General features: G+C 35.4%; 1 protein-coding gene across 1 annotated transcript in view; it reads right to left on the bottom strand.

Moving 5' to 3' along the window:
- FREM2 (FRAS1 related extracellular matrix 2) overlaps positions 1-14,088 on the bottom strand; it is a 138,907-nt gene that overhangs the window by 46,582 nt on the left and 78,237 nt on the right. Inside the window, exons 4-6 of the mRNA XM_085320720.1 lie at positions 11,273-11,503; positions 7,828-7,953; positions 6,531-6,782 (exon numbers count right to left, since the gene is read on the bottom strand). Of these exons, the coding sequence (XP_085176846.1) occupies positions 6,531-6,782; positions 7,828-7,953; positions 11,273-11,503 (609 nt within the window). The remainder of the gene's footprint in view (positions 1-6,530; positions 6,783-7,827; positions 7,954-11,272; positions 11,504-14,088) is intronic.

Below are 14,088 nucleotides of genomic sequence, written 5' to 3'. Positions count from 1 at the left end.
CAAAAAAAAAAAAATCTTACAGGTTTTTCCCCCCAGATACAGTGAGAGTACAGTTGCTCCACTGACRTCTGGGAAGAAAAACATGTAAGAGATTTTTCTACAGTCCTTTCTTAGGAGCTAATCGTGAGGATGGGACTCAGCAGAGAAGACAGAACAGAAAAGAAAATGGAACAATACCTTGAYTTATCAGACAGCAAAGCAGAGCTAGAAAGAGAGAAAATGCACTCTGCTGTATTTTAAAAGTTCTTGAATTCTCTCCTTTAGACTTCAGACCTCTCTTCTGGTGGGAGGGAGGAGAGAACAGCTACCTTTCAGACAGTAATGTGAAATAATAACTGAGTTAATTCTTTGAAGATTTGCATATTCTAAAAGAGAACTGATCTCATTAAAGCCCCAAGGAGGTGCACTGGTTACTTTGTTATTCCAAGTATGCTTTGGGTCTTCAAATGGTGATCAGCAAAATGGCAAAATCTCAATATAAGGAGCTTCAGGGGAAGCAAAATGATTTCAAAAGATCAGAAGAAAACTGAACTTACCAATATATCCTACTGAACTAGATTTCCCAAACCTTAAACACAGCAAGGAAGACCYGATAAAACTGACTAGCTCACTAGAYCCACTCCCAACAATCATAAGCAACCACGAACAAACAATTTAAAGCTGCCTGCTAGGCATTCATTACCATTTCAAACACTCTAGAATAAACACAAGAACTGTAGTACACAGATCAAAGCCACAAAAAATATAACATGTCCATTAAGACAGGAGCRATCAAGAACCTCCTTCATTTTCAATGTCCCTGCAATAGGTTTCCAATGGTCTCTTCAGTGAACTGTCATAACACAATGATCTGTTAACCTCTGGCAATAACACCAGTACATGTAAGAACATCATCTCTCTTAAATTATTCTAGATTTAACAGGAAGTACTAATTTTCTACACTTCATGTTATTTCGTATCTTCTGCTTGTTAACTATTTTTATGTGCTTTGAGTAGAAAACTCAGAAGTGGTTCTCGATATTTAAGCACTCCTAAAAAGAACTACCACAATGCACATAAAATACATGTGCATCATTTAAGAATCTGCAATACTTAAGGCTTACAGACCTGCTGCTCCAGCAGCTGAGTCCTCTATCCTAAAGGAGTCATATGAAATAGAGGTGATAAGTCACTATCTGGAGGCAAACAGGGGCTTTCCAAAATTTTAAAGGCTATCATTATAAACTAAACATTTTTTACTGAGTTTAACTGGTGATAATAAGAAACTGTAAGTAAAGAAAACTAGGAGTATAACATGTCATAAACTGTTCATCATTCACTTTTTCCCTGATCAGACCACTTGCCACAGAATGGGGAAACGGGAGAGGCCACATAGAGATTTTACCTAAAAAGAGGACACGTAAAAAGTTGTACAGAAGTATAACTGCTGGAAACAGCAGAATCACAGAATCATTGTAAATATGGAAAAGGAAGAAAGACGATGGCTGCACAGAGGACAAAAGAATGACTAGTCTGTTGTTTTGATTCTCTCCAGAAAAGGTGAATGATACTTGGTCAAATTTTGATTCTAGTCTCTAATGTAATACTGGGCATGCTTTCTTTGGATTATCATTAAAATTGGACAAATAGACTAGTTTCTTTGGGTTATCATTAAAATTGGACAAATAGACTAGTGAATACTAATTCAGCTGTCAAGATTAATCAATTACCCACACAGTTCAAAGTTATGGCTCACTTATCCCTAAAAAGAAAAGAGCACATTGGATCGCCTTTCTCAGAGGCCAGTGGAATTAAGGAGATACCAGATAGCCTTGTGAGATAAGGATGTCCTTCTCATTAACCACTTTATTAACAAAACATTTTATTATCATCAGCTGAAAATTTGGTTCAGTACAAAYATTGAAAGTTAGTTAATTCTGTTTGCCTATTGGGAGACTTAAAACAAAGAATATATTTACAATCAGGTATTGCAGTGCTGATTTTCTGCATCTTTTCAGGCTATTGATATAAAGGGGGGGGAAGGGCTACAGAAGTCTGAATGGCTGCTTGCGTATCTAATATGAATGAAGTGGAACAAATGTATGTAATGTACTTCCTGCTGAGAACAGCATGAGGCTTCAACAATTCCTCTAAGGCAAGAGGGAGTATTTGCCAGCCCTGCAGTAAGGCTGTGTGCTCTCATGGCAACACTCGATACGTTAGCATGGAATTAAAATCACTTGGGAAGATAGTGACTCACAAAAAAAAATGACGCAAACAAAATAAATGTAAACATTCACCTTTCTGTTGCAAAATTCTAATCCTGCATTAACAAAATARCTGTAAACATTCACCTCTTATCTGCAAACTTCCAAACCTGCATTCATCAYACCTCTCCTCTTCTGGCTTCCAAATGTGATTACAAAACAAGAGTTTTAAATTTGCATTAAATACACACAAATACAGACAAATACAAACAAAACAGAATAAGCAAGAAAGAGTGCAAATCAGTAGCCCAGTAATCAAAGCATTTGACTGGGAGAACGCAGAGCTTGCACTGCAGGTTTCCTTGCAGGGACTACTGATGTATTTTCTGTCAGACTTGTTCCACACAGTATCTCAACACTATTAAGTACTGGAACCAAATCACAGACTCCAAAATGAATATTAACAAAAGAGTTTAGTATCACTTTTTCTCCAGTAGCGTGAAATGCCTTCAGAGTTACACCTTCAGTAAGAAAAATAAAGAGTACTTTCAGGATGATCTTGCTTAGCCAAGTGCCTGGGGATTAAGGCATTACCACAGAAGATTGCAGTTGGAGAGTTTCCAGGGTCTGAGATTAAACCCAGGGAGTCAAACTCCAACAGCATCCTGATCTTCCTTTTTCTGGATGCATAATATTAATCTGCTATATAAATCACCTCCTCCAGATGAACTTTATGCTGAACTCTGTACTCTCCATGTGAGATAAGTATATCTTGAGTTGATCAACTGACCTGAAATTGGTTAGGGATTTCTATTCACCCCCTAAATCCTTGAGAGGCATGCAGACAAGAAGCTCACTCCATCAGTTCTGGGTAGATGCATYAGCACAAGCTCACATTTGTACGGGCAATGGTTAGACTTGTTTGTTTTTGGATTTTATCTCAAGCATCTAAGTACCTTCTGAAACAGTATTTCAGTATTTATTTCTTTAGATTTTCCCCTTAAACCACTAACTTGTGTCTTTCTGTTTCACAGTATTAAACCCTGTATATTCTAAAACCTAAAATTACTTTAATATACACACTATCAAGTCTCTTACTGAACAGTTACATTTGAATTTTTCCCTTAGGAAACCCCTAAATAGTCTGGATATATTGCTATAAACCAAAGCTGCCTCACAGATTTTCAATTTACCTTTCTCAATTTCTAAGTATACCAGGGCATGTTCTACCTACTGCAATATTTTTTTCCAGACTTTGAGCATAGCACAACTGTAGAAGTCCTAATTAAAGTATTCAGTTCCCAGGAATTTCTTTAATATACTTTGGTTCCACTAGCAAGTTGAGTGCATCTCTTATTTTCTGTTTATTGTCATGATTGTATAGCAACTCAGCTATATTAGTTAGACCATAGAGGCCTTTGCTAGAAATAAAAGAAGAAGAAAGGACTTTGAGGATAGGTATTGAAGGTGAATGTTTCTTAATTAATTTGCATCCAGTGCCAGTGGAGCTAATGTGATGTTGCTAGTGCTGACTTGACTTCCATAGGAAAAGACCTGATGTAGTACTACCAAACTTTGATCTTTGCAGTTTGCATCTCCTAATCTGAAGAAGTTGATGCATGATGTTAATTCAGTCACAGTGTTTGGACAAATCAGAACTTAATGACATGCTGTCATATCTGTCAAAAGAAACGTTGGTAAGTAGAAAATGAATTTAATCAAACAGTAATAATAATAGAGCAGCAGCTGGGAAATAAAGAGACTAAAGGGGACTACAGAATTTAGTAAGATAACATTACTGTAGCTTCTAGACTATTACTATATATGTGCCATAATTTTTATCCACCTCTATGTTAAGCATTTTCTAAACAGTAATAATAAAAGCTACGTGAAAAGCTTTTTTTCACAGAGTATATTGTTTTAACTTATTACAATTAATTTAGTGCACTGTAAACAATAATACCAATTCTGCTTAATATTAATATAATAAAATATAGAATTTATGTTAATATAATAAAGTATATCGAATAATATTATCATATTAATATAATAAAATTTATGCAGAATTTCAGTCATGACTGCTGGGCTGTCAAACTGCTCACACATTACATAAATGTGTGTATACACAGTCTGAAATAAATGTGTATATATATGTGTGAATACATAAATATATATATAATTTATATACTTTATATTCTATAAACTACTTTATACAGTATCTACATACAGCACAACAGATCTCAGATGAAACAAAAAGCATATATACCTTTCCATTAAAACTTACTGTTTTTCTAAAAACTAAAAAAAAGGAAGTTGTGATAGAAAACTTTACTGATAAGTGAATTGTCAGTAAACTTTTGAAAGCTCTGGAATTTTCTATAGGAGTAGTTTCATTGATACAGTAAGGAACAAGGGAATACTTTTCCACATCACACTTCTACAGAACCTCACAAGATTACTCATATTTGTTAAATAATTCATGTTCAAAAGTTTACATCAACTAGGAAAGTATGTTCATGAATGTAATAAATAACAGACTCAAGTTCTGAAAGCTGAAAGACTGTACACAAACCAAATTACTTGTCATGTTTTCTATTGAAAGTGTTAAAAGAGACTTCTCGTTAATCTCCCTTATATCCTGTGGCAGTTTCATAAGCTGTACTATGTTGCGATTGATTAACTGTTATCATTTCTTATTCAAAGTCACTCTAGGTTACTGTTAAAATGAGTGTAGAAACTTAGGCGTGATAACAGCTTATTTTACAYGCTAAAATCAGATGCTAAAAATGTTCTATCACAGGCAGTGAGGTCCCCACTTAGATGGGGGATGCCCTAATTGCAACTCTTTTCTATTTTTCATAGAAAAATGAAAAACATCTCCCCCATATGAAATTTTCAGCAGTCAGACATCTTCAATCTGGGTAGTCAGCTTATGCATGGACATATTTTATACATCTACATTTTAAAGTTACCCTCCCAGTATCTTATGCTTTGTGATCTACAAATTGTGAACTTTATGAATCCAACAAAATTATTCAAAAAATAAGTTACTGTATTAAAACTACTGAGATAAACTASCATTTTCTATGACAACAAAGTCAGAGAAACATGGCATTTCTATTTCAGCCTGAATTTGATACATGTTCTTTTACTTTACAAGAAGTGTTATTTCAAACTGCTGTATCTCATTAGTGCTGTATCTGCTTACTCAAATGTTCCACAGAGAAAACAAAATCACCTCTGCCACAGGATTACGCAGCAGCAGTTTCAGGCAGGCTMAGTATTTATGATGTGATTAGATGGGTGTCAACTTCCTGCCTTTAAGAGCTGCATTTATATCTTTAGCTAGAGAGAAATCACTGTGTTCGTAATAACAGTCTATCCTGGCATCAGATTTCCGAAGAGTACTATACTATGTAATTCCCCATGTCAGTCTTCAGGAAATACGACAGTTTCACAATCAATAGTTTATAGCTTCATGGAGAAGAATAAAATGGCTCATCAGTACTCCTTTCCCAGAAGTTACAATTGGGGAGTCAGCTTCCAAGCTCCATCAGCTCCATGCACAAATGCAGTCAACTGCACCAGGAAACCTTTTTGCTACCACTCCTAGAAACAGATTTGCCCCATCAGTGCTAGAGACAATGATGGAGACCCTTGAGACTGTAATAGTATGTATATATATTTTCTGAAGCAACCGGTGATACAGTATGTGCTGGTTCCTACTCTTCCTCAGTAACAGCCCTCTAATTCACCAMGAGAAATCTTTCTTTCAAAGTAATGCATTAAAACCATTGACTAGTTGAGTGGAGGAACAAATTCTGCTAACACTTTCTTACTGAAGTAGATTTCTAAAGCAACAGTCCTATCTTTTGATTATCTGTTCCATTAGAAAGACACAGAAAGCATATCTGGACAYGTCTAGGCAGAATATAAATGCAACATCAAATCAGCTGCTGCATGGTTTCTGGTTCATCATCRGCTCTTATCTGGCCCTTTGGACCACAAAGATTAATGGGCCTTAACACTTTATGGACACAATCTCAAAACATATRAAGGTTTCCATGTACTGTGATAGTTTGGATTTCACCCGTTCCCATGGCAGAATGGAAAGGTACATCCCCCAACTTCCAATCTGCTTATGTAATTTTCTCAAAGCTTAAACTATCTATACCAAATGCTTAAAAAAACTTCACATAATTATGTAATAATATTTTCATATTTCTTAATGTTTACCACCAGGAGGAAGTACAGAAACCAACTTCTACATGGCAGTTTCAGTGTGATTATACTTCTAGCTGCTGTCCTGCATGGGAAATATCACTATGTCAGGCTATGCCTTACCATCATCCTTGTCAGGCACAATGGTAATCTGAGTTCCTGGGAATTCTGCACCAATTCTTCCACCCATTGGCATGCTTAGCAAAACATCAAAAGTTTCGGCCTCTTCATACAAGGAATCATCTATGATGACTATCCGACATATTTTTTCTCGTTCATCTTTGTCAAAACGTAGAATGCTGTTATGATCCTCAGGTCTGGATATATAGTCAGAGTAAGAGAGTACAGAGCTTGGGGCAGTGCCAGATGCAGTTCCTGTGGTATAAAAGGCAAACAGTCACCAMGGACAGAACAATTATAATGATTCCCTCACAGAGGCTGAATTTTATTTTTATTAACTCTTAAATTTATGTTTACATTTATATGATAAGATGGGCTGAGATCTCTAACCCGGCTACATTTCTGAGCTTTCTGGAAAACTACTTCTACTGTATAATACGTCTGTAGCAGATATATGATTCCTCAAATTCATCTGCAGCACTTCAGCTGGAAGGAATTTTGTAGTTTATCACAGGAGACACAGACTGACAAAGGACATTTTGTACTGAGACCTACAAATTAACTTCTKTAGCATATTTTATCAGTGGAGGTTATTAGTGGACAAGAAATTAATTACATCTAGATATAATTTAATAAAAACAAATTACTTTGATTCTAGATCACTTCACCAAAATTGTTGCTTCAATTATACAAATGAAAAGTACTAACAGAATCATAGAATCATAGAATCATAGAATCGATAAGGTTGGAAGGGACTTCTGGAGATCATCTAGTCCAACTCTCCTTCTCAAGCAGGGTCACTAAAAAAGACTGGTGAGGAAAAAACATACTCTACGTAGTTAGAAAAACTCCACATGGATGTAATTAATGAGAAATTGGTGGGGAGAGGAAGGAGAAGGATATCAATTAAGTAGTATTATTCTATGATTTTTTTTTTTTTTTTTTTTTAAGATACAAACAAGTACATGCTATCATGGGCAAATACTGCAGTACTTTCAATTCTAATTACTTTCAGACAGTAGAGGCTGCATATAAAAGTCTTGCCAAAAGATGAAGAACATAAATCTATGTCCCCTCCCCACAAGAAGCAGCAATTTGGAACATGATAACTTTTTGGCTGTGTTCAATAAGATTTCAAGACAGATTGCCGAGATGAATACATATCTAATTGAGACTGAAGATATTTAGATCAAAAAAATCATTATCAGAGCTATAAATGTTATGCAATAGATGGAACAATTCATTTTGCTTTTCTTCTTCTTYCCATTTTCACATTTTTTCCTATTGTTGATTCTACTACCTTGTCTTGTGTAGCAGATAACCATCAGTTCCTGGCTCACATCTCCACTTCTTCTGACTGGTATAAACAATTCACCAACATCTTCTTCGATAGTATAAGTGGGTTGTGGAATAAAGACAGTTGATTCTGCAGAAAACAGAGCATTTGTTTACTTTGTGTTATAGTCTCAGAAAGTCACAAGTGAAATCGTTAGAAGCATCTTAGCATATTCTAAAATGCAACAAATAACTTGAATTATCAGTGATAGAGTTAATTTTTAAGAAAAACTTGGAAGGTGAGAGTAAAAGATTTTCTTGGTCTTTTTAAGTATCAGAAATAGAAAATAATATCAGATTATTAGGTCTGATCTCACAACTTCCTACAAAGTAGTCTTTTATGTGATTAATTTACTTATTTAGGGTTAATGGTACAAGCCAAAGTTTGGAAGATTGGTCCACAAGGTCTAGCCTATTATTATTTCCATGCTATTTAATTAGCTATTAATCACAGATGTATCAATACTGTAGCTCACACACAGACAGTGCTATGGTCATTCTTTAACTTACTACATTCTGATAACCACGGCAGTCACTTGGGGCTGAGGATGCTTACAAATCCAGATTTAGCACTTGCTATCTTATTTTGAGGGAATGTGCTGGCACAACATTAAGGACAATAGGAGTGAGAGTCAACTCCTAACTTGGACATCTGACTTGAGTCAGCTAAGTATTTACATTTCCATTTTACTCAGTTTAGATCTAGCCAGTATTTTAAACTCTTTCATTATTCTGTACTCCTACAAGCAGATGACTGCATTTTATGCAGTCCCTGGGATTTAGGATTCGTTTTGTTCTTGTTTCCTCAAAAACTCAGGAACAAAGAACAGTTATATACAGCACCTTTATAGTTCCAGTAGTATGCTGCAATCTAATTAAGGCTGATCTACTACAGAACATAATTCTGCAYAATATCAAATCAAGTCGTATTTGCTGACTCCACAAAGTGAACTATTTCATTATTTCAGAGTACTTTGCAAACAATTCTCTGAAAAATGTAATATGATTTCTTTAAAAGGATGTTCCAGGTTTTATTTCTCCAACAGGAAAATACTACTAGCAGACTTAAGGTCAAAAGCCTACCTTAAAAATGCTGTAATTCAGGTTTGATAAGATCTAGACACTTCCACTATTCCAGCAAGTCAAAAATTTGATATGAAAACACAGAAAAAAAAAATCAAACCTTTCTGTTTTAAAGTGAAAACAGAAGGTAATACTAAAGAACTCATTTGTCCCTTTAAAATTAAGTTGATAAAATGGAAAAATTTATATTTTGAATAAATGCAGAAATGTGTTTTGTTCTGCGCTTCCTGTCTCTATTATAACTATCCAATCAGGAATGAAATYATTTCCTAAAAGTTTAACAGACGTTATGAATAACAAAAAAAAAAAAAAATAGAGAAGACCAATGTACAGCACTGATTTAAAACTCAAGGCTGATTCTCTATTCTTCTCAACTAGCATACAAAAACACATCCTTATGAAATCGTTTTTTGGCATAAAACATTAGATAATTTCCCATATACCAAAGGGCTGGCACAGCTTCCCACATAAGCTTTTTTGGTACTAAGACTACAGTATTCAAATCAATGAGTTTTAAAGTCAGCCTCACTGGAAAGAGGATAAAACTCTTGATGCTTCTTATTCAGTTAGCGTCTGAACTCATTAAATTCGACTTTTTAAAAAGATGATTCAGAAACCAAATCCTTCCCCTCAAAAGGCTACATGTATTTTCCCTGTAGATATTCTTTGATAATGCATTTGATTTTTCTTATGCAAATTTATTACTTACAAAACTACTGCAAATAGATTACTGCAAATTTTCTGGGACCCGATCCATGAAATAGGAAAATCTATTGTTGGCATTAGGAAGACTCGGACTATCCTGATCTGTCCTCTTTCATRGATCAAAGGTATTATATATAGGTCTGATATATTTTCAAGTCATTTCTGTCTCACACACACTGTGTTTCATGTTAAAAACTATTCTTCTCAGTGACTACATATGGCTGTCAGATAACCTTTGATTTAACTCATGTTTGTACTAGGAACTAAAAAAATCTGACGCAGTTTTCCTGCTCAGTCCTCTTCAAATGTTAATTAGGAAACGTTATATAAAACTAGCTATTACAGTCTTCTAGCTCTTGAAAGACTTCTTAATGACGTTTTTGTGTGATTACAGCCCACCGGTTCAAGTGTCTGGCTGCAGTTGAAATGCAAAGCCACTAGACTGCAACCAGAGCACAAACCTTTTTTTTTTTTTTTTAATCAGTTCTTTCTTCACCTACATTTAACTGTCATTTTATATGTTCTTGACACCTCAGCTGTCAAATGTTGTCCCAAATGCAAACTATTTGGACATGCACACTTCCTGCTTTTTCTCTTCCTATACTGTGACTAGGGCAACAGTAGCTTTTGCAGCTCTCCAGCAGAAAGACAGCCAGAAAACCTATGCTAATTTTGTAGGCATCACTTATTTTTAAGCCTGTGTATCAGAAGGTGGGAGAGGAGTCACCTAAAGCAGTRTCTTTGTCCAGGTCATCACCTGCAAAAACATTTGGTGTAGTTGCTCTCCTCAGCTGTCAGTCAAAGGCATCTTTTGAGAGACAGCAGGCATGCACACCGTGAAATAATGTGCTGCAAAGACACTGTACTACTAGAAGTATGGTAAGCGCTCATAATGTAACAAAGTACTACAGAGCTRTAGAAACTCATGCCTAGATTTGGTCTAGCATCCCTAGCTTGGAGCTGTACTTGGGCTATTGAACTTTGCCTTTATAGAGATTCTCAGCTTTATATCAATGCTTAACTGATGCAATTAGTCTGCATCAGGACCCAAAATGGGTTGGGGTCAACCAGCTTACTTCCCTCTACTTACTTTCTCTCAATGAATTATCGTGGTAGAATAAATTAATTAGCCTCCAGTCTTCTGTGCAGATACACTCTGTGTTTGCAAACAGACTGGTGTCTTCTCAGCTGTTCATTCTCCTGAGGTTAGGATATTACGTTGTGTAGAATGTAAACCAGTAAACATGCCTAAAATCTGTAATGTTTCTTTCTGTAATTATTAAATACTATTCTGCTTTCATATCTAATCTGCTAAAATGCAACATGAAACTAAATATAACAAGAAATTTAGCACTCTATATTTAAAAGAGATGTGAWAATATAACTAAGCTYTGAGCAGGCTGCATTAATTGAAAATGCATGTGGAGCAAATGCATTTCTGAGTTAACTAGAATGGCTTGTAATCAGCTAAACTTGATTACTCAGATATTGAATGAAGAGTATTCAGATCCAGGATGGTTTTGGWGCTGGAAACAGCAGTTTTACTGTTGATACTTTAATTTCTCCAGTTTATATTTTGGTACATGCACACACCAGCAATACAGTTCTGGAAMGGTTCTTACCATCTCCTGGGTCAATGATCTCCACTGTGGCCATATCAGGAAACTCAAGGACTGCCATGACAGGCTCAGAAAGAACAATCTGAAAGGACTCCGACTGTTCATGTTCATCATCGCTTAAAATCCGTACTCGCCATGTAGCTACAGTTTGGCCAGGATTAAACTGCACTTGCTTTTGGGCTTTTCCTCGGAAGTCTTTATCTTTCTTGGCAGTACCATCTGTGGTACTAATACCTGCCAAAACCAGAAATTCAGATTAACAACATCATTGTATTTTTTACTCATTAGTTCAGCTTAAAAAAAATTAGAAAAATATACTTTTCTCAACTTAAGACTGCTCAAGCTAACTCTTAATCAATTCTATATTGGTGTCACAAAGGTGAAAGCAGATTGATTAACTTAAGGTAAAAGCAAAACTAGCTACTAGAAAAACTCTAAATTCTCTGAGCTGACTGGCAAGTTTACTTTTCTAAAATGGCTTTTCACTGATATGTCTCTCCTGATTTTAGGCTATCTGAAAGGCCTTTGTGCAAATTAAGACAATCCTTTAGAAATGTCTCCAGCTCATGCACCTGGCTTCTGTTCCAACCCCACATAATTTAAAAACCTATCCTATCTCTTATCCACTTCTTCCAACTGTACCATTTAATATACTAAAACTTACCACCTCACCCTACAAACTTTGCCTTTCTCACTTTCTGMTTGCTTTTCCTCCTTCATCATAGCCAGTATTTTATATACCTTCTATATCCCTTCAGCCCTTCATATGGATCAGAAAGGCTAGTAAGTATCTTAATCAATATTTTCTTTATTCTTTTCAACTCTGTAATTYCATTTTGCAGGACTAAGGTAGTCAWCCAAAGGCAAATAATTCAAATTCGCTATTCTTGCTTGTCAGTTCTCTTTTTGGAGCTGGAGTCAGCTGAACTCATAAAAATTTTGTAAACACTGTTATTTGAAAGTCAGAAGTCAAATCTGTATTTGTTAGCCAGTATTAGTAAATAATTTAAAACAATAATCCTTAACTTTATGTTTTCCTTATCTCTGTCATTCATTTTCTTTAGAAAAATACTACCTAAGTTAAGCTACTGTTCAAAACAGAGCCCTTTAAGTTAGATTCATTTAATTAATCCCTAATTCCCTAATTAAATAGGTGGCCCAACTACATMTCAGTACTTGAAACTCAAATTCTAATTCAGAGCCTAAACAGAAACTCAATTTCTAAGCAAGAGCCTGTGCTTCATGCCAGGTAAATGCTTACACAATTACATATCAGCCTAAAATCAAGTGACTTTTCTAAGCAGTGTAAGCCCACAAGGAGTTTTGACTTGAAAATGTACAAGGTCCAAATGCATCAGCAGTGTGGATGCAGAAGGAACAGAAAAGGAACAGATCCAGAAGCCAGAGACAGGTGTAAGGTTGCAGTATGTGATAACACTATCTTTTTTTCACCTTTTCACTCCTCAGACATTGCAAGCAGCTTTCAACACCTCCTGTATCAGCCTCAATTGACTGCCAACATTGACTGAAGAAAATGAGCTTACTGCTCATGCTGGTCACTGCTCAATCAGACCAGCTCACAACAACCTTCCTGGAAAACGAGGTATGACAATTGCTGTCAAGTTGCTATATACATATTTTCTCATTACAGAGAAAAAAAACCCAGATAGGAACTGTATTCTGTGAAACAAATACAAGATTGGTAGCAGACTTAAGCACCTGCTCATAATATAATCCTAACTTGTACAGGCAATTAGCACCGCTTTTCATTAAAACTTTTCACTTTATTCATAAGACTAGTTAAGAGCTGTAGTAGTCTTTTAATAAATCAGTGTGCTACAGCTACAAACACTGTTTATGGATGACACATACAGGTTTGTATACACAGACAYACATACAGCTGCACAAAGGGATGTTCAGCCCTTTCAGAATACCTCTTGGAAAAAAGTGAACAACAGCATCTCAGCCTTCTTATGTCAGTTTGTGGGAAAATAGTGGCCTAGCCATCTAACTAGAAGAGACTCTTCAGCTGTGAATCTAATGAGATTTCTGAAGGTGCAATGGTACTCTGGAAATTATGAGTACATATATATTTGTTTATTTTAAAACAGTTTTTAAAATCTGACTTTTTCATTTCAATATTTTTAATACTGTGCTTTGTTAAAAAAGTGGCAGTATACTGCAGTGTCAAATGCATTCCTTTAACAGGAATTCTCTCTCTGCAGGAATTGCAGAATTTGGCTGYTAAAAAAAAGAAAAAAAAAAAGAAAAAGAAAGAACACTCCATGCTGGGAAACCTGTTCATTCATTTCAGTTCTGAGATATTTCTTATATGTTTCTTCATAAACTATTCCTTAGTTGTAAATACTCTTATTTCCTTCTGATAAAGGAGGATAACCCTTGGCAAATATATTTTTATTGTTCTGCGGCATCAGTTTGAACATCATCATCCCTAGAAATTTTGTATTTTTTAGAACTCTTAAATCTTAAACTCTCAAYATTTGTTTAAAAATACTTTCATAATGTTCAAAAGCATAAAGAGCCTCAGTCTCCAAGCACGCTATTAGTAATTCAAGTCCCAAAAGAATGTCTTCCATAGACTACATTTGCTGTCCTCAGCTGCTGCTGTTTTTATTGGCTGAGAGCAAACCAGTCGAAGGAACTTTCTGGCAGATCTTCGTATTTGGCAATCACATCTTTGTTCTCATATTATCTGCTGAGAATTTCAGATATATATGCAACATACATGCATCTCAAAAGACTATACATCTAACAGAAGTATAGCAAGAATATATTTCATTCTTCTGTTTTAATGATGT

The sequence above is a fragment of the Rhea americana genome, unplaced genomic scaffold, assembly GCF_003343005.1.
Source record: "Rhea americana isolate MKP2758 unplaced genomic scaffold, rheAme1 scaffold_65, whole genome shotgun sequence".
NCBI classification, from domain to species: Eukaryota; Metazoa; Chordata; class Aves; order Rheiformes; family Rheidae; genus Rhea; species Rhea americana.
The sequence above is the reverse complement of the archived record's forward strand: the minus strand, read 5'-3'. Positions and strand labels throughout refer to the sequence as shown.